This window comes from Amia ocellicauda, chromosome 5, assembly GCF_036373705.1.
Source record: "Amia ocellicauda isolate fAmiCal2 chromosome 5, fAmiCal2.hap1, whole genome shotgun sequence".
Taxonomy (NCBI): Eukaryota; Metazoa; Chordata; class Actinopteri; order Amiiformes; family Amiidae; genus Amia; species Amia ocellicauda.
In genome coordinates this window covers 416,154-441,999 of record NC_089854.1, presented here as the reverse complement: position 1 = coordinate 441,999, position 25,846 = coordinate 416,154, and the positions used below count along the sequence as shown (strand labels likewise).

Below are 25,846 nucleotides of genomic sequence, written 5' to 3'. Positions count from 1 at the left end.
AGAGGTCTTCTTTAGATCAGAGCTTCAGCTAAGGCTCTGAATGCTCTCATCAAAATACACCCCCACTTAACGATACAGCGCTGTGAATGAGTGTGTGCGCAGACTGAGCTCTCCTCTGGGCTGGTCTGTGTGGTACACAATTACACAGGCACAGAGGTGCACATACATACATACATACATACATACATATCACAGTCTACCACACACCTGCTCTCCCACTCCCGCCCAACCCGAGTCCTGCAGCCCCGGCCTGACCAGCGCTGTCTGTCTGTTTCCGTGTGACGCAGGAGTACAGGGTGCAGTTCCTGGAGTGCAGCGCGGCGTCGGGACACAACGTGACTGAAGCCATGACCGTCCTGGCCAGGTGAGCCTGCAGCACTGCCCCCGCGCGGCAGCGGCTTCCTGTTTCAGGAGCCTTTACTGCATGCCAGTTTGTGCCTCCTTGAGCAGCTGAGGTGTGTGTGCGATCGTGTGTGTGTGTGTGATTGTGTCTCTGAGTGAGTGTGTGTTTGAGTGTGTAGCAGTGTGTGAGTGACCAGTCTGTCCTTCGGTCTCAGGATGTTGTGCGACCGGGAGGAGGCAGGACACGATGACATGGTGACGCTGAAGGAGCCACCAAGGAAGAAGAAGGGCTGCTGTTAGCGCTCCACACGGTCCTGCAGCGGACAGACGGACGAGCTCCTGAACGCCTCAGGAGTGACACAGAGTGACCGGCCACCGCTCCTCTATGACACTCGTGATGCCCCCCCGCAGAGACGCACTGCGGCTGTGTGTCTCACTGCTGAGCGTTGGCAGGTCCTCACACACAGAGCTGTGCAGAAAACCCCATTACTTTATTACAGATACAGTATATATGTGTGCTCATCTTTTCTCTGCTTGCCCTCGAGCTCTTGTTTATAAAGCAAATAAAGATAATAATGTTCCTGCATGTGTAATGTGTCGAACAATTTAGAGAGGCCATATCACACAGGGGTGGGTGGGGGTCAAAGGTCAAAGGTCACAGGTGTCACACGGCTCCCACGGGCATTTCGAGCAGAGTGAAGTGAGCGGGGTGTTACAGTCGCCCTGGCAGTGACATCATCGAGACAGCGGCCAGAACAACATCCCCTGCGTCTGTCTTGGCTGAGTTCACCGGGACTATGCACCCCCCGCCACAGCCTGCGTGAGAGAACAACGCTTCAGCAGAGCAGAGGTGTCTGAGAAACACTCAGCACCCCCCCATGCATACACACACACAGAGGAAGGAAATGGGTTCTTTTCTTTCTCAGTGCTCTTTACTGGAAAGAGGAACTCAAGCACTTCTCCTTGAGCCTTTTAATAACCTGAAGATATATCTGACCCTTGACTACAAACACCAAGAACAGAGCCATCTCAGCATCTGTGCAGCTGTGGAAGATAAACACACAGAGCTCTCGATATACAAGGACATGAATAAAACACAGACACACAGCAGCCTCTCTCTCTCTGTACATGAATAAAACCTAAACACAGACCTGTCAATAAATATGGACATCAATAAAGCACAAACACACAGAGAGCTGCCGATATACAAGGACATAAACAAAACCTAAACACACACACAGCTCTCGATCTATGCACAGTCATATATAAAAATCAGATTAGCCTTAACGGGCCGCTGCTGCTGCTCCTGTAATTGGGAAGCACTTTAATGGATTCACTCGTTAACTCAGGTCTGTTTGTCCCCTTTGAGACCTGACACGCCACTCTTCGCAGTGAACAGGGAGGAGTCCACTCTCTCTATCTGCTTTTGTTTGTGGGTGTTTGAAACCGCGTGATCGGGGCATGTTGGTCTGTGTCTCTAATCTATTATTGTTCTTGAGGTGTTGGCCGCTGTGCGTTTCATGAATCATGATCAGTCACTGCGCAACCAAGAAAAAAACCCAAACAGGCCTACATCTTGCCCTCTCGGCATGAGACCTGCAGGCAGCGCGAGGGGGAGCTGCGGTTGGTCACGACGCCCCGGCTTTGTGCAACGCTGCTGTTTACAGTTCGAGTTTCCCTTTCGAAACTGCAGGCAGGGGGCCCGACCAATCTGAGTGATGGGGGCCTCACTGCGCCGAGCTGAACTCAACTGAGTGTGGCTTTGTGGTGCCTCTGTTGTTGTTGTTCTAGACACCTGTGTTCTCAGTGCCGCTCTCTCACACACACACACACACACACACACACACACACACACACACACACACACACACACACACATACTGGAAGAGTGCCTGTAGCCCTTGTGAGAGCAGTGAAAATGACAGGGGCCCAAAAGGGAGTGTTGTGCGACCACATCCACATCATTAGCCCAGCCCCTCTGCAGCCTGGGAGCCGCCCCATGACACAACTATCAGGCAGCACTGAGCCACATCCTGTCGCTCAGCCGCCCTGCTCTGACACACTGTGGACCCACAGCACACAACACACAACACAGCGCACAACACACAACACAGCGCTCACAGCACCGACTGCCGAGGCTCAGACACCAGAGAGACGTCGCGCTGTCCAGGTAAGGGACTTTGTTTGGGTGTTGTTTTACACAGAGCATGTGGACAGCCACACTACTCACCCCACCCCAGTGCGCTGCTGCTCTGTTCACTTTGACATTGTCTCGTGTGTGTGTGAGTGTGTCAGTGTGTTTCTTTTTAAGAGTATTATTATTGTTTTTCCTTCCGATTTGATCTGTCTTTCCGTCTCTGTGCTGCAGGTATCCCCTCTCTCTCCATCTCTCTGTCTCTCTCCCCCTCTCCGTCTCTCTCTCTCTCTCTGTGTCTGTGTTGGGGACGGGTGTAGCACAGGACCACTGGGGTCTGCGGGGGGGCTCTGAGGGGCCCATATCTGGCAGCTGCAGAGTAGTGGTGTGAGAAACAGTCAGCAGAGAGTGACTACAGTTCTGCTTCGTTTTGTTATCAATATCAAGACAGCAGCTCCATGTCTGGGGCCGACTGGGAATTCTGTTCCGTTTTCAAATGAAGAAAATAAAAACAACACAGGAAACACAAGAGAACTGCCCTGTTTCAGTTCAGTAACTGCCCCATCGCAGTGCCCCGGGTTTGGCAGTAGGAGGATCCGGCCGGGCTGCCCTGCCCCTGTAGCAGCGATCAGAGGCGAGGTTTCTGCCCACATAAGCAGTGGTGCGGACGCAGTTCCTCAGAGCTCAGCGTTGCGACACTGCGGATCCTCCTGTGAAATCCGCAGGCAGGACGCAGATTTCACTGTGGCCTCGGCCCCGAGTTACACACTGAATATCTGCACCTGAGAACTCGGAGCGGAGATCGGTGCCTGGGCCACGAGGAGGCCCCACAGCAGTACTAAGAGACAGAGACGCAATGTCGGAGACACTGTTGGACTCGTACTGTGAACGACGAGAGAAGGGGGCAACAGCGCTCGAGAGATGGCCCAGATGTGCCTGGAGTGCGCAGGGACCCTGAGAGGACAACGAAGGGAGGGCCAGTCACTCTGGAGTCATTGTGGAGTCGCTCAGGCCAGTAGCTCTGGAAACCTGAGGAGGAGGCTGCTGTTCTTGTTCGGTTTAGTTTGAAGTTTTCTTATGAACTCACATGACCCGGGCCTTCCCTCTAACAGAGAGCGATATTTCTGTTTCATTTTTTTTTTTTTAGAAAATCCATCCCCCCAGAAACCCACCCCCAATGCGAAGACTTCACTAAACCTCACTGACTCACCGAGTCATAAATAGTCTTAATAGACTAGTCTGGAAAACTTCAGAAAAACCCAGATCTGTAAAGGGCAGGGCAGGGGACACGTTCCCTCTGATCTTCACGGCACCAACCCCTTCATCATGGTGGGTGGGTTTTGCAATCCGACAGTGAGACAGACAGTGAGACCGCCTGGGACAGTGAGACTATATTAAACAAGCTGCCAGATAATTTTTATTTTTCTCCTATTTTCTTGCATGATCTTAAAATGGCAACTAAAGGCTGACTCTGAACCGACAGAGACTCAGCGCTGTGGGTGTTGTAACTGCAGGAGATTCAGAGAATGGCAGAGGGACAGACAGAGGGACAGACAGTGTGACAGACTGAGAGACAGACTGAGGGACAGACTGAGGGACAGACAGAGAGACAGACAGGCTCGGAGAGAGGGCTGAATGCAGTGTTGAATGTGGGCACCAGAAGACCCCCTGTGCTTTGCTGATTTGACCTCCTTTTCTCCTCGCAGGGAGAGAACCACACTGTCACAATGTCCCAGACCTGCCTGAACTGCCTGAAGTACACGCTGTGTGTCTTCAACTTCATCTGCTGGGTAGGTGCCTGTTCGCGGCTAAAAATACAGATATATACCAGTTCAAATATAAAAGTTCATAACAAAGCCGAACCAGTAAAGCCGCACACTCCTCTGGCGGTTTTGCTGTGGGTGCACACCACGCGTGCCCTGAGTGTTCAGTGCCTTTGATCTGCAGAGCAGGGTGGTTCAGCGTCCCACTCTCAGCTCAACCCTGGCTTTCCCACGGGTCCCCCCCGCCTCACTCTCGTCCGGGCCCCTCAGGGGACGGCTGACTCCGCATTGCGGTTCTGATCGCTGCACACAATGGGCCAGGGAAACTCCTTCAGCATGGCTGCCCTGTGTCTGGACTGTGGACAGGAGAACCACAGTAGAAGTGTGACTAAGGAAGACATGTTCCAGGTGCTCAGGTCCTGTGGTGAATTCATACCAGGCAGAGTGGCACAGGAGCTGGATCAGTGTACCTCTCAATAACCTCCTTGTCTCTGTGTGTCCCTGTGCGTGTGCGTGTGTGTGTTCCAGCTGTGTGGCGTCTGTGTGATGGGGTTCGCCATCTACCTCATGACAACCTCCACGTATGCGTCTCTGGTACCCTCGTTGTCCTCCCTTAACGTGGCCAACGTGCTGATCATCGCTGGCACCATCGTCACCTGCGTGTCCTTCCTGGGCTTCCTGGGCGCCCTCCGGGAGAACCGCTGCCTGCTGATCTCGGTGAGTCCGGCGCTGGGGTTTACGGCATGCTTTTACACAGCTTTCATTCTCCCAGAGTGCCATGGTGGTTTCCTGTGTCTTTCATGGGCAGGGCTGCCCTGGTTAACGTATAGCAGACTTATAATTGGTCAAATCACAGTAAATGAATTTTTGAGTTGGGGTTAAAAATACAACCTTATAAAGCGCCTGAATTCTCGACCCCCTGTAAGTGAAACACTCCTAAAAGTCAATTAGAGCAGGTAATTAGCTCAATTAGGGTCGCAATAAAGGGACTGAAAGCAGAACAGCGCCAACGGGACCTGGCCTGGGACCCGCAGTCCCAGCTGCACAGAGCCGCTGCAGGAGTCTGCCCAAGGTGCCAGAATGCAATGCCGTGTGTGTCTTTCTCTCTGTTCTGCTGGCATGTTTTTCCAGGGCAGTGCAGTCTTGGGTGAGAGCAGTGGTCTGAGTCAAGCCCCTGTGTTCTTCTGTCTGCAGTTCTTCATCCTCCTCTTCCTCGTGATGCTGTTGCAGCTCGCCATGGCCATCCTCCTGCTGATCTACGAGAGAGATGTGAGCAGGGGGCTTCACTATGCATGTGTGTGTCGGTGTGTCACTGTATCAGTGTTGTGATATGTCAGTGCATCAGTGCGTCGTTGTGATGTGTCATATGTGTAAGTGTGTCGGTGCATCAGTGCATTATTTGTTATTTAGTTGTGCTCTTATCCAGGGCAACTTACATTTATACAGCTGGGCATTTTACTGGAGCAAACTAAGTGAAGTACCTGCTCAAGGGTACAACAGCACTGCCACCCAGTATTTGAACCCACAACCTTCCAGTTATGAGTCCAGTGCCCTAACCACTACTCCACAGTGCTGCATCAGTGTTGTGATGTGTCATTGTGTTGTTGTGTGTCAGTGTGTCAGTGTTGTGATGTGTCAGCGTGTCTTTGTTCCTATTTGCTCCAAAGTTTTAACACAACCCGCTGGTGTCCCTGTGCAGATCGACCTGTTCCTTGAGAAGGAACTGAAGCAGAGCCTTAACCAGGCAAAGCACAACGCCACCAGCGACTGGGACAACGTCCAGCGCCTGGTGAGTTGGGGGGGTTACTGTTTAACAGACACAGACGCATGCCTGGAGGGGTGGGTCTGCTGCCCACTCCTTTTGTGATGCTGGTGAGAGGGCGGGGCCTGTATTACATTCACCAAGCCCTTCAGAGAAGTCAATGAACATAAAGCAACACCTACACACAGGAACCTTGACCCATTTGCCAGGTTCCAAACTCCACTGCCACCCCGCGGAGCCCCAGGGCAGCAGACTGTAAGGGGCACCTATTCACTCCTCCGGTTTGTCACCAACCTAGAAGAATTTAGTACGGCATCTGCACTGCAGGGTGGTGTTTTGGGTCAGGGTGTGTGACTGCGGGCTGACCGAGTGTCCAGTGTGGGGTGTGTGACCACTGTCTCTCTGTCTCTCTCTTCTACAGCTCCATTGCTGTGGCATCCATAATAGTTCTGACTGGAGAAATAATTCCCGACTCCACTTCCCCAATTCCTGCTGCAAAAATGACTGCACTAGCAACCCTCCGGACATCTGGCCAGAGGTAAGGTGGACAGACGCTTTCTGCTGAACTCTCTGACCTGCTCTAGTGATGCCCAGAGTGGGTGCTGGGGCCAAGAGCAGCAGTGACCCAAGAGTTGCGTGGTCCTGAGCTGCCCCTGACCCGGACACATCTCTGCACTGGTTACAGGACCACCAGTGTGGGGCAGCGAGAGGGAGCAGCATGTCCGAGTGGGATGTGCTGACCCCTGTGCTGGCATGGTAACTGTACTGGTCTGGTTTAAAACTGTGAGAACACCCTGGAAATGACAGTGGACAGTGAAGGGCGCTACATCAAATTTAAATTGATTGATTGATAGACTGAATAGGCCAGGCCTTCTGCTGCGTCCTGTGTCTTCTCACTGTGTCCAGTCTGCCCTCGTGTCCCAGGCAGTGTGGTGCTGATGGTACCTTATGGCAGCATGAGCAGAATGCGGAGCACCAGGGGGCTCCCGAGGTAACGCAACACAGGGCACAGCACAGTCCCGTGGCCCCTTGACCTCTCTCTTCCTGTCCCCACCTCCTCCCCAGGGCTGCTACACCAAGCTGAAGGACTGGTTTGAGAAGAACTTCCTGAACGTGGGTGTGGGCGTGATCATCCTGTGCATCATTGAGGTACAGCACCGGCACGCAATGGCATTCCCACACTTTACATTCTGTTGTACCTTCCAACCCATCCCAACACATCCCAACACATGCCAACCAAACTCAACTCAACCCATCCCAACCAAACCCAATCCATCCAAATCCATCCCAATCTATCCCAAAACCCAATACATTCCAAACATTTTAAATAAACTCATCCCATTGCAAGCAGGTAACTCTGGCTGCACTTCCTGTCCCTGCAGGTCCTGGGAATGTGCTTCAGCATGACCCTGTTCTGCCACATCAGCCGCTCCGGCCTGGGCTTCAAATGAGAAGGAAGGAGGCTCTGACACAGCTGACGCTCAGGATACCCCAGACCCTCTGAGATGCACTGAGAACTCAGCCCGGCCCCAGTGTGTGTGTGGAGCTCAGCCCAAGAGTGTGCATGTGTGTACGTGAGTGTGAGTGTGTGCGTGTGCATGTGTGTGTGCATGAGTGTGCGTGTGTGTGTTCGTGAGTGTGTGTGCGTGCGCGTGTGTATGCATGTGTGTGTGCGTGCGTGTGTGTGTGCATGTGTGCGCATGTGTGTGCATGTGTGTGTGCATGAGTGTGAGTTTGTGCATGCGTGTGTCTCTGGATGCACTGCTCTCTTCCCACAGGGTGAAAGGGGAAGTGGTTGTGTGTGCAGAGACCCTGAAAACGACTTATAAAAAAATCCAGAAGCAGCATTATTAATGCAAGATTATTGTGTCTGTTTGTTTTTCACATGATCTCGTGTGTCAGATGTGACTGTATGTGTACAGATATTTTATTTTCTCTCTGGTTATTTATCTGCTGGAAATGTTCTGAGATGCCGGTGCGCCCATGCTCTCTGCCAGTGCCTGTGAGATCACTGGTTTGTCATGAAGGGCAACGCGGTGTCATGTGACTGGGGGAATCGCTGTGTTTGACACTTGAGCACAATGCAGCCAGTCCAAACAGACTCCTGGCAGACTGGCGCTGAACCCGGGCAACCTCCACAGGGCATGTGGCACAGATATGCAGTCAGTCAGGGAACTCACTCGGTCAGTGCCCCCTGATAGTGCGAACGCATTCGAAACGTGTGCTGAGCTGTTACTCTTTTGTACAAGGGGGGCGTCCCCTCCGACAGCCTGTACTTGTCCTTAGCATTATATATAGAGATATAAGATATATATATGCGTGTCTTGGAGGTGAAGATGTTGAAGTGGCGATGAGGCCGGACATATTGGGGAAGGACGAGTCGGACACAGGCTACAGACGCTGTGCAAGGGATCCTAATGGACAAGTGACCAGGAGGAAGAGCATGGGAGAGAGGGAGCAACACTGACTGATGACGATGATCTATCTATCGATCTATCTATCTATATTCATTGATGTGAATTGGCATGTAACACATGCAACATGTAACATGTATATACAGGCAAACCAAACTGACTTGTGTTAGCACTAATACTGATTATACAACAGCAACTCCTATTATTAAATCAAAAGCTATTCATTCATTAAGCACATGAATGCAGAACAGGAGGCGGAGAGAAGGAGCGAGTGAGACGGGGCGCCTCCCAGCACACAGAACCAGAACTCTCTGGGCTCCATGTAGAACCAAGACCAGACCCCAGGGGACAGGGAAGGGCAGGTCAGCACAGACCTGATCCTGGGAGGGTCACAGCCTCAGAGCAGACTATGCGGTGTTGGGGGGGTTTAAGACTGGTGGAAGTAAATCTATTTATTGTAGTTCTGCAGCAAATGAGCGAAACTTGTGAATCTGTACAGCTGTCACGCTAGCGTCCATTCTGCTTTAAAACTGTTCCACATTAAAGAGATTGATATCTAATCACAAATATGAGTTCTTCTCCTTGTGATTTGATTTGACCTGCAGGGTGGGGTCGCTCCGGCTCATCCGCTGACGGCTGGCCAGTGACGGTGGGGGTGGCTCTCACTGTGACAAGGGGCTCACGAGCCTCACCAGTGCGGGCAGGGCGGGGCTTTGTGCACGGGCCAGGTAGGTGATTGGGGTATATACGGGCCTGGAGCAGCGCCGAGGAGTAACAGAAACAACCGCACAACCCCCGTCCACTCGCTGAAGCCCCCCCACGACCCTCCAACTCCCATCATCTCTGAGTCGGATTGTGGAACACGACGGTGTTCTAGAACAGAGCGGGCCGCCGAGGTGGGCAGCCTGAGAGAGAGAGAGAGAGAGGAGCCTGCGCATACTGCAGGAGGGGCTGCGTCAGAGAAAAGGGAAGTGGGTTGTTTGTCTCCTTGGCTGCAGATTAAGCAATGGCCCTGTTCTGCTGCAAGGCGTTTCTCAGTAACCGCCTCCTGCTCCGGCGGCGAGTTCCAGGAAGCAGTGTTGTCACGGGCTCGGGGCTTTCCACACACACACAGCAGGAAAGAGGAGGAGCCTCCACTGCATCCGAGACCGCTGTTTTTGTTTTGTTTTATTTAAAGCACCCTTTTGACACAGTTCTGAGCGCCACAGCAGCCCACAGCATGGCCGAGCTGCAGCAGCTCAAAGTGCGTCGGATTGGGAAGTGATCGCTGAGTTGGCGCTTGTGGTCTGAATGATATCCCTGGTCGCTGGGTTGCGCTAGGCCCTGGCAGACTGGAGAGACTGGGCCAGCGTCGCTTTATTCAGTTCCATCTGAATCCGATTCTGACCCGGGTCCGCAAGCAGGGAATGAAAGAGGCTTGACCCTTTTTAAATAAAGCACAGGCACGGGACTCCAGCATAGAGGCGACTTTTATTTTATAATCATTTGTTATTATATAACTTTAGATTTCTGTACAAACATAAAAAAATTACCTTAAATAAAACGAAAGCCTCCATAAAATAAAATAAAATAAAATATAATAAAACTTTCCTGAAGCTGTAAAGGAAGGGAAATGTTGAATTCACAGTATTGCACGTCAGTTTCGTAATGCGGACACGGGGCAGGGGGGTGCAGACACAACTCAACAGAGGGGTCCCCCACAGGGGAAAAACACACCCCTATCTGGAGGACAGTCCCTGCAATGAAAAGCCGCTCAGACGGCCCCTGACTCCGCGCTCCGGCCTGAGAGGGGGCAGGAAGTGTTCAAACGGTCCCGTGCCCCACCGAACTGTCCTGCTTGTGTGGGCGTCCAAGTGTCCAGGTGCCGGCTCAGGGCAGTGCGGTCTTATCGGGGAAGATCTTGTCCAGGGGGCGCCTGCTGCCTGTGTCGCTGCTTGTGTTGTGTTTTGTCGTTCATGCGCAGCGTTGGCATTCCTTGGCTTGACAGGCGCTTAAATGAAAGATTATTGCTTGGCAGATTGATCAGTTGCGGGGGGCTGGAGCTTCAGGGAGCCCAACACCAGGGGGTGCCCACAGCTGCCGTCACAGCATTATTATTATATTGTATTGTTTCTTCTTCACATTGTTTAAACCCCAGTTAAGAACAGGAACGTCATAAAATCTGTGCTCCTGTTATTTCAAAGAATAGATATAAAAGCACAAATTCAAACACAGCCGAGGCAGGAGGTGGCGCTGGTGTGTGGGCCGATGTGGACCGGCGCCGGCGCTGACCGTCAGACAACGCATGACATAAACAAGATCGAATCAACTCAAAGGACATCCTGGTATGATCCGTGCCAGCTTGGCCCGGCGGAGCCCTGCCCTCACGCTCTACACCATGGTCTCCTTGGCCAGGGGCTGGTGGATGGCGTTCATCCTGGAGGACAGAGTGCGCAGGAGGTCGTGACCCAGGCCCTCGTCGGCTGCGGCACCGTCTCCCGCCAGCAGGAGGCGCCGGAAGGAGCCAACCTCCAGCAGCACCGGCAGGTTCTTCAGGAAGTAGCCCTCACAGAACGCCTTGAGATCCCGGGCCTGGCACAGCTGCACCGGAGAGAGAGCGTGAGAGAGAGCTTTGGCAATAATGTAACCTAGTCGTTTGAAAAAGTGACACTGTGACATCAGGTCATAAAGACTGACAGACAGACGCACTCGGCCCGGCCACTCACCTGGGCCTGCTGGTAGAAGGTGGCGGCGTCGCTGGGGTGCAGGTATTTGGAGCAGAGCATCTCACAGTGCTTCTTCAGGGGCCGCAGACAGAGCGAGTGGGCAGCCTGGAGGACCTGGGAGAGACGAGCTGGAGATTAGGGACACATGGGAGTTACAGTGCAGTGCAGGAGGAGGCACGAACACACAGCAGACACTTCCGGAGACGGGGGGGGCGGGCTGGGAGGGGCCGCTCTGTACCTGCAGGACGTCCTGTCTGCCAATGTGGATTGCCTCGCTGCCGCCCTGGTACAGGTACTGCATCACCAGCTGCAAGAGAGGAGAGCGTTTTCACTGCTACTCACACACACATACACACTCACACACAGGGGGGAGAGAGAGGGTGGCAGGGTGACACAGTAGTAGAGTGTTATAGAGTTGCGCAGCTCTATCTGTGTACAGGAGGGCAGGGGGCCAGGGGCCACTCGTACCTGGAAGGTGCTGTACTTGATATCCGGGATCTCCACCTGGGCAGAGGGAGTGGCCTTAGAGACGAGCTTCTGCAGGCTGTGAGAGGACAGAAGGGAGAGAGAGAGAGTGATCCCAACCTGGCCGACAGCAGCAGCACAGTCACAGTCACAGGGCTGCAGGGGGTCTCCAGAGCGCTGCCCCCACAGAGGAGCTGCATCAGGAGCGCAGAGGTGGCCAGACCCAGACAGACGCATTACAGAGGAACAGACTCACACCGTCGCCTTCATCTCCAACTTCCTGCCCCCACGCCCCGTCGCACTCAGACGGCCCTGCAGCTCAGACACGCCCCCTCACTGTGGGCTGCTGTTCATGTTCTGTGTCAGCGTGTTCAGGTAAAGTCTCTCGCAATCCCCGATCCCCCATCCTCGTGGCCAAGGACGTGGCGAAGCTCTGCTCACCTGGGAGACGCCGAGGTCACAACCTCCCTGTGTGCGTAGAAAGGCTTCCCCTCCACCAGGAAGGTGAGGTCTGCGGTCTCTCTGCTGTTCACGAGGGCGGGGTCTGTAACACAGGGCACTCAGGGGTCAGGGGTCAGAGGTCACACTGTGAGTGTAGGTTGATCCCAGTTAATCCCACCCAAATAATAAAACACATAGTAAGAGACACAGATACATAAATAACTGGAATCTGAATCTGTTTTCTATTGAATTACACATCTGTTTCTCATGAATGTGTCTCAGTGGGTTTAATGCTGTAAACAAGCATCAGCTGATCTGATCATCTGAGACATGTTTCCACAGCCGGACACTAGGTGTCACTGCTGCCCCAGAGTTACACTGAGCAGGAACTGTGCGCGGTGCCTAGGGGTGTCGTACCGAGTCGTGCGTGCCGTGGGGGGGCACTGTCGTGCACTGTTGGGGGGGGGTAGGGGCCGTAGCAGCAGGACAGGATAGACGCCAGGTGCTGCACGGTGGACTCACTCTGAAATAGACAGACAGACAGTTAGAGCCGCAGCACCGGGAACAATTCCCACACGTGTTTGAACATGCAGAGTCTTCACCGCATTACACTGCTAACGCCCTTCATTGCGAAACTGAGGAGATCTTAGTGACACTCAGCAGCACAGTCCTGACAGTACAGGGTGAGATCCTGGGACTGTGGTGCCCTCCCCAGTGTCACCCCACCTGCCCCACCCACCCCAGCCCCGCGCAGTACCTGGCAGGAGAGCAGGATGTCGAAGAGCAGAGGCAGCCCTTCGTTCAGCATCTCCTCACTGTACACTTCCTTCAGCGACGAAAAATCTCCCAGCAGGCTGTGCGTCACGTCCCAGCGGCGCTGGCAAAAGGAGGTTCTCACACACTGCAGCCAGCTATGCAGCGTCCAGGGCACTGACTCTGCAGAGGATCACAGCACACCCCGAGTCAACCCTGAGCACGACCCGAATCAACCCCAAATAAACCCCGAATACAGCCTGATCACTCCCTGATCACACCCTGACACTCACGGGTGCACACGCCTGCCCCTCACCTTGCTGCCGCAGCTCCAGGGCGATGTCCAGGTAGCCGTGCTCAGCGCTCAGGTATAGCGCCTCTTGCAGGGCCCTCCGACGCGCGCGGCCACTGCGGCTCTGCCCCCCCGCCTTGCCCGCCTCGCCCGCCTCGGCCGCCCCCTCCGCCAGCATGTCCTCCAGCGTCAGGATGTCATTTTCCGGCTGGGACAGCAGTTTCCGCAGCACGTCCCTGACACACGGACACACGGACACACGGGGACACAGTCAGGGATTGATGTTATTCACTCTGCCTGCACACACCTCCCTCCAAGACTGGCAATGTTCACAAGAGAGCACTGTTATACAGGAACGACCGTACAGCGCACCACTGCTGGAGAGATCACCTGTGCCCGTGCGCTGCTGCCAGGGAGAAGGCGCTGGAGGTGCCCCGCAGTGAGGTGGCACCCACTGTCTTACTGGAGGTTCCAGAGAGAGGGTCGGCGCCGTGCTCCAGCAGCAGGGAGACCAGCTCCTCGTGACCTGCAGAGGGGGAGAGAGAGAAAGAGAGAGGGGGGAGTGTAAGACCTTCAGAGCAGTGGAGCCCCAGACAGGGACATTGTTCAGGGTGGGGGGGGTGTGAAGTGGCGACAGTTTGACTGAAGCAACTCCACCCCAGCAGGTGAGACGGGTGGAGTGGGTGAGACTGGACGGGTGAAACTGGACAGGTGAGATGGGTGGAGTGGGTGAGACTGGACGGGTGAGCCTGGACAGGTGAGACGGGTGGAGTGAGAGGGGCGGAGTGAGACTGGCCAGGTGGGACACTGACCTGCGGCGGCCGCCAGCTGTAGAGGCGTCTCGACCGGCTCCCCCTCACTGCCCCCTCCGTCCACATCGGCCCCAGACTCCAGCAGCAGCTGAAACACACAGAGCAGTCAGAACATGAACACGCACACGCTCAGCACATCTGTCAGGGTAGTTGTGGTGTGGATGTGCGTGTGAGAGTGTGTCGGTGTGGTGTGGTTGTACGTGTGAGAGTGTGTCGGTGCGGTGTGAGAGTGTGTCGGTGCGGTGTGGTTGTGCGTGTGAGAGTGTGTCGGTGCAGTGTGGTTGTACGTGAGAGTGTGTCAGTGTGGTGTGGTTGTACGTGTGAGAGTGTGTCGGTGCGGTGTGGTTGTGCGTGTGAGAGTGTGCCGGTGTGGTGTGGTTGTGCGTGTGAGAGTGTGTCGGTGTGGTTGTGCGTGTGAGTGTGTCAGTGCAGTGTGGTTGTGCGTGTGAGAGTGTGCCGGTATGGTGTGGATGTGCGTGTGAGAGTGTGTCGGTGCGGTGTGGTTGTACGTGAGAGTGTGTCAGTGTGGTGTGGTTGTACGTGTGAGAGTGTGTCGGTGCGGTGTGAGAGTGTGTCGGTGCGGTGTGGTTGTGCGTGTGAGAGTGTGTCGGTGCAGTGTGGTTGTGTGTGTGAGAGTGTGCCGGTGTGGTGTGGTTGTGCGTACCTGGGCGATACTGGAGTGACCGAAGGCAGTGGCGAAGGCGAGGGCCGTCCAGCGCCGCGTCTCAGGGTGAGCGCAGGGGGCTCGCTCTACCAGGCCCGGCACCTGGGGGAGGGACAGGCGTTATACACACACAAACACCCACAAATACACACATTCACATACACACACTGCCACTCGGGCACACACTCTCACAGCCTCTCCTCGGACTCTCTCTCGGGCGACTGTTGTGGTACCTGGAGGTCGACAGCGGCCCCGGAGTCCAGCAGCACCTGAACCATCGCCTCGTCTCCATTGGCACAGGAGTACATGAGCGGGGACATCCCCTGAGGGAGGGAGAGAGGGAGAGTCAGAGAGGGACAGAGAGGGAGTGAGCGAGAGGGAGGGAGTGTGAGAGAGGGAGAGGGAGAGAGAGTCAGAGAGGGAGAGAGAGAGTGTGTGAGAGAGAGAAAGAGGGAGTGTGAAAGAGGGAGAGGGAGAGAGGGGGGGTGTGAGTGAGCACCTGGTCGTTGATTGAGTCGATGCCCTGTGGCCCCAGCAGGCTCTGGGCTGGGGCCACCAGGTCGGCGCGGCCGCAGCTCAGCATGCGGAAGGCCAGGTTCCAGCGCAGCGCACGCTCGGCCACCGCAGAGTCCAGCCGCCGCGACGCATACAGACAGCACTCCACCCTGAGAGAGAGTGAGAGAGGGAGAGAGGGAGAGGGCGAGGGAGAGAGAGAGGGGCAGTGAGAGGGAGAGGGGGAGAGAGGGGGAAGGAAAGGCAGAAGGAAAGAGAAAGAGAGAGAGAGTTACTAAACACAGTTCCCTTTGAGAAAACACCGCTCCACTTTCAGGTTCCCAAAAACAGATTCACAGTGAGTGTGTGAGTGTCAGTGTGTGTGTGTGTGTGTGTGTGTGTCTGAGTGTTTGTCAGTGTAATTATGTGAGTTAGACATCATGTGACTCACTGACCAGTATCATCACCAACAACGTGGCCTCCTGACACACACACACACACACATCACTCATCCCATGATCCCCTGTCTGTCTGGGGAATCTCCAGACCTTTCCTGTAGATGGCTCACCTGAAACTACATGCACATACATACATACATAATCAGACGCCTGGTTTTCTTCGGGACTTACTAAAGTTGCGTGGAAATGTTCTCAGAGTTTGTCTCCGCTATGAAGCCTCTCTCTCTTTCTCTCTCTTCCTCCCCCTCACTCTCTCTCTGTCTTTCTTTCTCTCTGTCTGTATGTCTCTTTCTTTCATATAAATGTACCCAGTATGCCTGAACGCATACAAACATAAATAAATAAGAAAATAAGAAACAATTAAACCTCTCAGGTCTCCAAAATCTCTAGATAAAACTTGTTGGGCACAGAAACACAAATTCAATTAAACATAAAAAGAAATGAAAGAAGGCAATCAATCAATCACCACAGACAGGTGGTACCTGAGTGGGCGAGGCGGGCAGTCGGCGCCGGGCAGCAGCAGCCGGGCAGCCTGTGTGACGTCAGCGCTGTCCACCGTGGGGCTGAAGCGGTGCTCCGCCAGCGCCACACACACGCGCAGCCACTCAGCCAGGGGCGGTTGCGTGACCTCTGACCTGCGGGGGGAGGGGAGAGAAGAGAGGAGGAGGGAGAGAGAGAGAGAGCAGCTGTGATCAATGGAGAGGGTCATTGTGTATTTCTGGATGTCAGTTCCAGCTCCTATGACTCAGTACACCCATGACACTGAACACGCATGTCTGACCACCCGACAGGGAAACCCCCGACACTCAGACCCTGGGCTTCCCAGCACAGAGCCCTCAGAGCTGCACACCCAGGAATCCCCCTGCTGCTGCTGGAATGTGCTTCTAAAATATCTCCCAAACACACACACAAACACACGAACACACAGACACACACTGTAACACACGGACACAGACACACATGCACAAAGACACACACGCACACACGAACACAGAGACACATACGAACACACGGACACACACACACACACATACACACACACAGACATACATAGACGGACACACACTCACACTGAAACCCACGGACACACAGACACACAGGAATACAAACAGCCCCAGTACCAGCGACACTCGTGTCTAAGCTCTCGACTGCGTGTTGTGTATCTCGGGTAGAGCGAGTCCAGCTGCGCCGTGCTGCTGCTTCTCTCCTCCTCACTCTCCCTCTCTCTCTCCCTCTCCATCTGTCTCTCCCTCCCTCCCACCCCTCGCTCACCTCTCGCCGCCGAGCCGGATGCTGGGGGGCTCTGAGAGCGGACCGTCCCACGTGGCCCCTGAGCCGTGAGTGTAGTAGAAGAGGCAGTGAAGGGCCTCGGGCTCCCAGGACAGCACCCCCTCTCTGAAGTGCAGCTGGAAGGTCCCGGCGGCGCCGTGTGAGCCCAGCCGCTGCAGAGCGTACATAGAGTTCACCACCAGGGCGCCTGCAGCAGAGAGAGGGAGGGAGAGAGGGATGAAGAAGTACTTTTATGCATGAACAAGCCAGAAGAAATCTTTCAGGGCTGTTTTACTTAGAGAGAGGGAGACAGAAGAGAAAGTATGAGAGCGAGAGAGAGAGAGGGAGGGGGTTGAGCTGAGAGGGAGAAAGCAAGGGGATGAAAGAGAGAGAGAGGGGGAGTTTTACTGCCTGACAATAGACTGTGAAAAACTACTGTGATCAGTGGATTTTTCAAAAACCTCAGAGAGGAAAAACAGCTGAGAGAGAGAAAGAGAAAGAGAGAGGAAGAGGTGGGCGTGCAAAAGAGCATCCTCTCTCTCTCACCTGATCAGACACTCAGTGAACCTGAAACTGTGCAGACTGTGAACACACACACACACACACACACACACACGCACACACACAGACACACACACACACACACACACGCGCACACACACACACACACACACACACGCGCACACACACACAGACACACATACACACACACACACACACACACACACATGCGCACACACACACACAGACACACGCACACAGACACGCGCACACACACACAGACACACATACACACGCGCACACACACACAGACACACATACACACACACACACACACACACACGCGCACACACACGCGCACACACACACACACACACAGACACGCGCACACACACACAGACACACACACACACACACACACACACACACACACACATGCGCACACACACACAGACACACGCACACACACACACACACACACACACAGACACGCATACCTACACACAGACACGCGCCCACACACACACACACGCGCACACACACACACAGACACACGCACACACACACACACACACACACACAGACACGCATACCTACACACACACACACACACAGAGCGGATGCCATTCTCTCTGCATTGTTGTGCTCTAAGGTCTGGCTGCGGAGAAGCGCTGACTGCGGCCGTTCAGACAAAGAGCAGAGCCGTTAGGCTCACGGACACACAGGGGGCTTCACTCACCCGGGGGACAGAGACACAGGACAACTCACACGCACACATAAACACACACTCACACACTGTCCCTTTCCCTCCCTGCCTCTCCCCTGCTCCCTCCCTCCATCCCGCTCTTCGCAGCGCTGTACTCACTCAGCTCGGCCACGCTGTCCACGGAGCAGGTCAGCAGGCTGTGCTCCAGGTTCTGCAGCTCGGAGGGCCGCAGGGGGGGTGCGCGGGGGGGGCGGCCCAGGGACCCGCAAGGGTACGCAGCGAGGTACGAGGGCAGGACTGGCACACCTGGACGGAGAGGGAGAGGGAGAGGGGGAGAGAGCGGGAAAAGAGAGATTAATTGTAGTATTTTTTTTCCTGTCAGTTGGGACGGTCCAGGTTTATATAACAGTGAAGCACAGGACATACCAGCCCTGTGAGTGTGTGTGTAAAAGAGAGAGGGAGGGAGGAGGGATGGAGAGAGGGAGAGGGAGATTGAGAGAGGGAGAGAGATCAGAGAGAGTCTCTGTACGTTTGTGAGTGATCATAAGTGTGTGTGTGTGTGTGTGTGTATGTGTTTGTGGTGCAGAGGAGATGTGATTCACCTCAGATATTTCCAGTTCAGATTATTTAAAAGGCTTGTTTTAAATATGGAGGTTTTCCTCAGAGCCCCAGGAGACGGGCTGAGGAGCACGAGACGCAGAGAGAGGGAGGGGAGAGAGAGAGTGAGGGAGGGAGGAGAGAGAGTGAGGGAGGGAGGGGAGAGAGAGTGCAGCAGTTTCCACCTGCAGTAAAGCAGCAGCTAAAAATAGCAGCAAGGAGGCGTGGCGTGGGGGGGCACGTGCTTGAGCTTCCTGTGTCGTGGAGCAGAACCCCCTCCAGCCCCTCTGCCCCTCCTCCCCTTTGCGGAACGCCAAGTTTCTGAGCAGAGTCTGTTACCCCCGCCCCCCCGCAGGTGCCCGGCACAACACCGAGAGAGCAGCGGTTCAGACGCGGCTTTACTGGCACGGCCGAGCGACAGCGGTGTTGCCAAAGCACCGACAGAGCGGCCAGCGTCCGGGCACGATCGATACACTGATTATAGGAATCTAAGAGCTTTCCCGATATCGACAGCCTAAAGTATATTCACATCGCCTGGATATTGGTGGTTGTGTATCAGTCTCTCTCTCTCTTTCGCTCCCTCCCTCTGGATGGGCGGTCCTGTCCTCCGCAGTCACTGTGAATAATTCTGATTAATCCCTTTCTGCTGTGAGTGGGAGCAGGGCTGGACTGAGCCATGCGCCTGGGGTCAGCTCCCTCTCTCTATGCTTCCCTGTCTTTGCCTCTCCCCCGTCTCTCCTCTCTCTCACTTCCTCTGTCTCTATCCCTCCTTCTCTCTCTCTCTCTCTCTCTTCTCCTTCTTTCTCTCTGCTTCTCCCTCCTCTATCCTTTCTACTCTTTCTTTCCCTCTCTCTCGAACAACACCTCTATTGTTCCTCTCTCGCTCGGCTTAGCTGAGCTGCTCTCGAATCACCTCTGACCTCTCTGCCCTGGTTTTTGAACCTCATTACAATACTGCACCCTCACCCTCCCTCTCTCCTCTTCCCCTCTCCCCCTCTCTCTCTGCGCACTTCTCTTCCCCTCTCCCCCTGCCTGTCTCTCTCTCTCTCGCTCTGTCTCTCCTGGTCCGGGGCCCCACAACAGGTTAGTGCAGAAAGTATCAGTAATCTGTTGATCCCAGTTCCCACGGGGAGGCTTTGAGCGGAAATTGAGCTGCGGTTTAGGCCAGGGAGACGGTGTCTCATCCCTGTGTTATGTAACAACAGCAGACTTGAGACGAGAGAGAGATAGAGAGAGAGAGAGAGTGCACTCGCTGCTGGGAACGCGATAGAGGAAATCTCATCCCAGACTGCCATCCCCTCAGCCGTCCACAAGCTGCATTATTGATTGATTTATTGATTTGAAAAGCGTAGGGCTCAATGTGCAGGGCCCCCACACAGGCAGCACATTCACTTTTAAAGATTTAAAGTTTTACACTTTCCTGTCCAAATTCCTGCAAACAAATACACAAAGTGGCTGAGTAACCACGGCCAACCGAGCCCAGGCACAGGGAAACCACGACGCCCTCTCCCTCCCCCTGCCCCGAGCGGCCGGACCGCTGCTCTGAGGAACAGAAAGCAGTGATGTGTCAGAGAGGGAGACAGAGTGTCAGGTGAAGAGTCCACTTCCCCCCCATGACTGTGCCTCAGACCTCTGAGACACAGCATCACAGACATGATTACTCCACCCCCCAGTCCCCAGAACCAGGCCAGGCCCCCACACAGCCTGTGTCTGATTAACTACAGCTGCAGCTTGGAGGTCCAGTTTAGGACACCTTCAGGAAGCTAGTCCTCTCTCCCTCCTCTCCTCCCTCCCTCTCTCCTCTCCACTAGGGCAGGCTCTCCTTACCGTAGGCCGTCTTGCCGCACAGCAGGTGCTGGTAGGGCTGGCACAGGCCCCACAGCTCAGGGTCACTTCTCAGCAGCTGCTCCAGGGCCGCGGCCTCGTTGTCCCCGGGCGGCCCCTGCCGGTCCAGCCTCTCGCACAGCTCTTCCAGCAGCGCCTGCAGCCCAGCAGCCATGTCCAGCGCCGCCTCCTCCTGCACGCGGGGCGCCACGCGGGCCTCCACCAACCAACGGAACAGCCGGCCGGCGGGCAGCACCAGGCCGGCCCTCGCGCTCAGCCCCCGGGCGTGTGGCTCGTCCACGCTCATCTCCCGCGCAGACAGAGCCCGGCGCCCTGCCGCCACCCAGGCCTCGGACAGCGTCCAGGACAGCAGCAGCTTGGCGGCCGTGCGCACCTCATGCTGTGAGCACTGGCCACACTGCAGGCTCAGCCGCCGGGCCTCCTGGCATAGCCGCCACAGCACCCGGCCCAGGCACCGGGACAGGCGCACCAGCAGCGGCCCGGACACAGCCCAGCGGGGCAGGCACCGGCGCACCACGGCACCCACCAACTCCTCCGCCCACGGCAGGCTGTCCAGCGGGGGCAGCTTGGGCCAGGTCCCTTCTAGGCCCTCGGGGTGCCCCTCTACACACTGGTGGCACCCCACGCCGCCGGCCAGCCCCTCCCTGAAGGGCCCGTCCCCTGGCAGAGTCCACAGCCCGCTGTCGGGCCCGGGGGGGGCGTCCAGGTGGGAGGGGGACAGCGACAGCACCGAGGAGCGGCAGGAGCCGGCCATGCCGCCATACCCAGAGTCCAGGGTCAGGTCCTCGAAGTGCTTGGCCGGGGAGCCGCGCCGCAGCTCCATCAGAGAGCCCAGTCGCCCCGCTCTGCAGGGGCCTGATGACATCACGGTGCCAACTCGCCCCTCTGGGACTGTGGGTCGGATCCGCTGTGTGTCCTGGAGGGGGGGTGAGAGAGGTTAATACTCTGTTTGCCCTGCAGGACACTGTCCCCACTGCGCTGCACCTCAGATGGGCGGTGGGGGGGCCTGATCTGGGTGGAGCTCAGTTGCTGTAAATATCAGCACCTTCAGCTGTGTTACTGCCCGCCATCATAACAAGAACAACAAGAACATTATTACTATTATTATTACTATCATAATCATTTATTTCTTAGCAGACGCCCTTATCCAATAATAAATACTGGCTTCATCTCAATACTGGGAAAGTGTAAAGACTCAAAGTTCAAGTGGAGAAAAAAATAGACAGAGACAGACAGAGAAAGAGAGAGAGAGAGAGAGAGAGAGAGAGAGAGAGAGACGGTTTGTCAGCACATATCCACTTCTTTCTGGGGCAGGCAAGTCCCTGCATGTGCGACTTTTTAGGAGCGTCAGTGTCTCTCTTTACAATTCGGGTTTCTTTTCTTCTCGTGTATTTCTCTCTCTCTCTCTCTCTCTCATAACTGCGGAACTCGGTTGTCTTTCTAAATGGAGGGGGGCGGGGAGTGTAATCTGGCCGCCCGTGTGCGAGCTGCGAGCCCCGCACAGAGGCAGTGACTGTGCCCGGGGGTCCCGTCAATGTGGGACAGGTTGGTATCCGTCTCTGAGTTATTATTGAAGTGCTGTAAGTGCCCCCACCCCCCGGGCGTCTCTGTTCCTCTCCCCCCTGTGAAACATGAATGATTTACAGAGCAAAAACAACCATTAAACCAACTACAGCAACGGAGGCGTCGATCATTAAACAGTGTTAACAGATTAAACAATCGAATGAATAAACCAGAGGATCCTGTCCCTCACCTCTGTGGATCTATTCCGCACACATCCTGTGCGACTGGCTGTCAGATAAAGTCCAGCGCCAGGGAAGTCAGTTCTGCCCGTTTGTCGTCTCGCTGGCGCTCCGGCCGCGTCCTGCGCGTTTCTCTCTCCGTGCGGCTCCACCGGCGCGTCGGCGTGTTTCTCAGCGGCCCCGCAGCCGTCTGTCCTGCGTCTGTCCTGCGTGTCTGTCCTGCGTCTGTCCTGCGATGCAGATGTGTCTCGCTGGCCGATGCGGTGCAGCGCCAGCCTCGCGTTTCACTCAGAAGGACGGAGCAGAGCCGGTCTGACTGGCTCCGCAGGCTGTGCAGCGCTGCTATTCACAGGCACGAAGTTGGGGATTTTGATTTGTTTGTTTAAGAAAAGTGCTGGCCGACGTCACGCACTGACACACTGCTGTGTCACTTCTCTGCACTCCCCGCGCGGCTGTGGGGGGGTCTGTGTGAGTGACAGGATGCTGCGGTACCTGCACGCTCCGAGCCGCCTGTGACGCGTTTCTGTGCCGAGCTGCTGCGGGCTGTGCGGAGAGAGCAGCGACTGAGCCTGCGTGCATCGGCCCCGCAACACGCACACACACACACACACACACTCCCTCACACACACAAACACACACACACACACACACTGACACACTCCCTCACACACACACACACTGACACACTCCCTCACACACACACACACACACACACACACACACACACACTGACACACTCCCTCACACACACACACACACACACACACACACACAGACCCTGACACACACACAGTGACACACATATAGACTATACACAGAACACACACACACACACACACACTGACACACTCCCTCACACACACACAGTGACACACATATAGACTATACACAAAACACACACACACACACACACTGACACACTCCCTCACACACACACAGTGACACACATATAGACTATACACAGAACACACACACACACACTGACACACTCCCTCTCACACACACACACACACACACACACACACTGACACACTCCCTCACACACACACACACACACACACACACACACACAGACCCTGACACACACACAGTGACACACATATAGACTATACACAGAACACACACACACACACACACACTGACACACTCCCTCACACACACACAGTGACACACATATAGACTATACACAGAACACACACACACACACACACACTGACACACTCCCTCACACACACACAGTGACACACATATAGACTATACACAGAACACACACACACACACTGACACACTCCCTCACACACACACAGTGACACACATATAGACTATACACAGAACACACACACACACACTGACACACTCCCTCTCACACACACACACACTGACACACTCCCTCACACACACACACACACACACTGACACATACAGACACGCACACACACACACACACACAGAGACCCTGACACACACACAGTGACACACATATAGACTATACACAGAACACACACACACTGACACACTCCCTCACACACACACAGTGACACACATATAGACTATACACAGAACACACACACACACACTGACACACTCCCTCACACACACACACACACTGACACACTCCCTCACACACACACACACACACACTGACACATACAGACACGCACACACACACACACACAGAGACCCTGACACACACACAGTGACACACATATAGACTATACACAGAACACACACACACTGACACACTCCCTCACACACACACAGTGACACACATATAGACTATACACAGAACACACACACACACACTGACACACTCCCTCACACACACACAGTGACACACATATAGACTATACACAGAACACACACACACACACTGACACACTCCCTCTCACACACACACACACTGACACACTCCCTCACACACACACACACACACACTGACACATACAGACACGCACACACACACACACACAGAGACCCTGACACACACACAGTGACACACATATAGACTATACACAGAACACACACACACAGTGACACACATATAGACTATACACAGAACACACACACACACACACAGTGACACACATATAGACTATACACAGAACACACACACACACACACACTGACACACTCCCTCACACACACACAGTGACACACATATAGACTATACACAGAACACACACACACACACACTGACACACTCCCTCACACACACACAGTGACACACATATAGACTATACACAGAACACACACACACAAGGGGAGCAGCGCCAGCAGAAACCGCAAATCGCTGACAGCACTGTGAAAACCCGTCCTGATTAGTGTGCTGATAAAACACCCGACACTAAAGCATACGGATGATGAATAAAAAGAACAAGGTTATGATTTGTGTATGTATTTATAGATTGGAAGACGCTCTTATCCAGAGGTTACACGTCTCTACATATCAGTATGAATGTGTTTGTTGGTTTGCTTATTAGTTTCCCATCTCTACCTCCAGACCAAAGCCTCAGCTGAACTTCGACGAGCAGCAACTGCTACAGCCAGTCTCAGTGTAACACCGTGTAACAGAGCCCCCCCGCGGCCAGGGCCGGGGCTCACGCCGCTTCATTCATCTCCGTTAATTGCCCTTGACGCCCCCCCCGGGGCTCCGGGTCGAGCAGAGCGCAGGCCCGGTGTGCCGCTGCGTCTCTGGGGGCTGTGAGGGCTCCCCGCTCCCTGGGACACCCCGAGCCAGACCCCCATCAATTGGAAAGGCGGGGGTGAGCCAAGCAGCACAGAGAGTTAAAGTAATAAACAGCCCGAGCCCGGAGGACGAGCAGCGCACATGGTAGTCCTCTGCTTCCTTAATGGGTCAATTGTTAATAACAGTCACGACTCCCGGGCCCAGCCCCGGGTCTCTGCTCCGGGGGGTGATTATCCAGGACCCCCCTGCGGGCCTGTCTGGACTGGAGCCAAAGCACAGATATCCTGCCAGGGAAATACCACTACACAAAAATCCACATGTTGACACACCAGGACTGTGCTGGACTCAACACGGCGACCCAGTGCGCGTCTCCCTCCCGTGTTAACCAGACCCCCCGTCTATTGCATTGGACAGGTTGGTATAATCTGGTGATTGAAATCGTTGGTCAAACAATTATGTTGTTTTTGGACAGTTATGTGCTATTGGTTGTTTCGTGTAGCCCACCTGTTGCAGGAGTCCCTGCCAGGGTCACACAGGACATGCACTTACAGGACTTACGCACAGCAACATTAGGGCATCTCTTCTTGTGCCAGCTGCTCCATAAAACACACGCACAATAATACACAAATGTTGCTGATGTTATTATTAATGATATAATAGCCTACATCATATAATAGTAATTATAATAATAATTTGGGCGATTTCACATAGGCTTGCAGCAAAGAGGATTGCAGAAGCGTCTCTCTATTCATTGTCACTGAAGGCTGCGACACATCAGGGGCTGGCAAGAGGCAGGAAATGATTGAGGACAAAATGAGGAAATCTTCTGTCAACTGAAATGAAAACGGGCGTGTCGTGCGGACAGATAGGTAACTACTGGCCAAATGCGGAAAAGTCTTCCTGAGTGAAATAACGGCATCTTACGGCATGACACACAGGTAGGGGTTGTGGTGTGTATGTGCGTGTGTGTGTATTTGTGTGTGTATGTGTTTGTGTGTCTGTG

The 25,846-nt window shown here is 54.5% G+C and overlaps 3 protein-coding genes across 6 annotated transcripts in view; 2 read left to right on the top strand and 1 right to left on the bottom strand.

The window, feature by feature from the left end:
• Positions 1-923, top strand: part of LOC136749100 (uncharacterized) — a 31,343-nt gene extending 30,420 nt beyond the window's left edge. For all 3 annotated transcript variants that reach the window (XM_066703051.1, XM_066703050.1, XM_066703049.1), the window contains 2 exons: positions 288-364; positions 558-923. In XM_066703051.1, the coding sequence (XP_066559148.1) occupies positions 288-364; positions 558-642 (162 nt within the window). In that variant the 3' untranslated portion in view covers positions 643-923. The remainder of the gene's footprint in view (positions 1-287; positions 365-557) is intronic.
• A 1,434-nt stretch (positions 924-2,357) lies between these two features.
• LOC136749099 (leukocyte surface antigen CD53) lies at positions 2,358-8,982 on the top strand. Of its 2 annotated transcripts, none has more exons than XM_066703048.1 (8): positions 2,358-2,512; positions 4,183-4,266; positions 4,768-4,956; positions 5,434-5,508; positions 5,939-6,028; positions 6,423-6,539; positions 7,067-7,150; positions 7,384-8,982. In XM_066703048.1, exons 2-8 carry the CDS (start codon positions 4,204-4,206, stop codon positions 7,450-7,452), a joined length of 687 nt encoding a protein of 228 aa, XP_066559145.1. In that variant the 5' UTR covers positions 2,358-2,512; positions 4,183-4,203; the 3' UTR covers positions 7,453-8,982. The 2 variants fall into 2 exon arrangements, with proteins under 2 accessions (XP_066559145.1, XP_066559143.1); XM_066703046.1 differs by lacking the exon at positions 2,358-2,512 and adding an exon at positions 3,668-3,805.
• An 884-nt stretch (positions 8,983-9,866) lies between these two features.
• LOC136749098 (ankyrin repeat and BTB/POZ domain-containing protein 2) lies at positions 9,867-22,687 on the bottom strand. Its single transcript, XM_066703045.1, has 18 exons — positions 22,169-22,687; positions 20,398-21,331; positions 18,133-18,279; positions 16,770-16,974; positions 15,980-16,132; positions 15,047-15,212; positions 14,781-14,870; positions 14,548-14,649; positions 13,884-13,971; positions 13,462-13,597; positions 13,096-13,307; positions 12,784-12,962; positions 12,444-12,549; positions 12,027-12,129; positions 11,589-11,664; positions 11,359-11,427; positions 11,121-11,234; positions 9,867-10,995 (listed from the first exon to the last, which is right to left on the bottom strand). Exons 2-18 carry the CDS (start codon positions 21,278-21,280, stop codon positions 10,786-10,788), a joined length of 3,039 nt encoding a protein of 1,012 aa, XP_066559142.1. The 5' UTR covers positions 21,281-21,331; positions 22,169-22,687; the 3' UTR covers positions 9,867-10,785.
• Between the last annotated feature and the right edge of the window lie 3,159 nt (positions 22,688-25,846).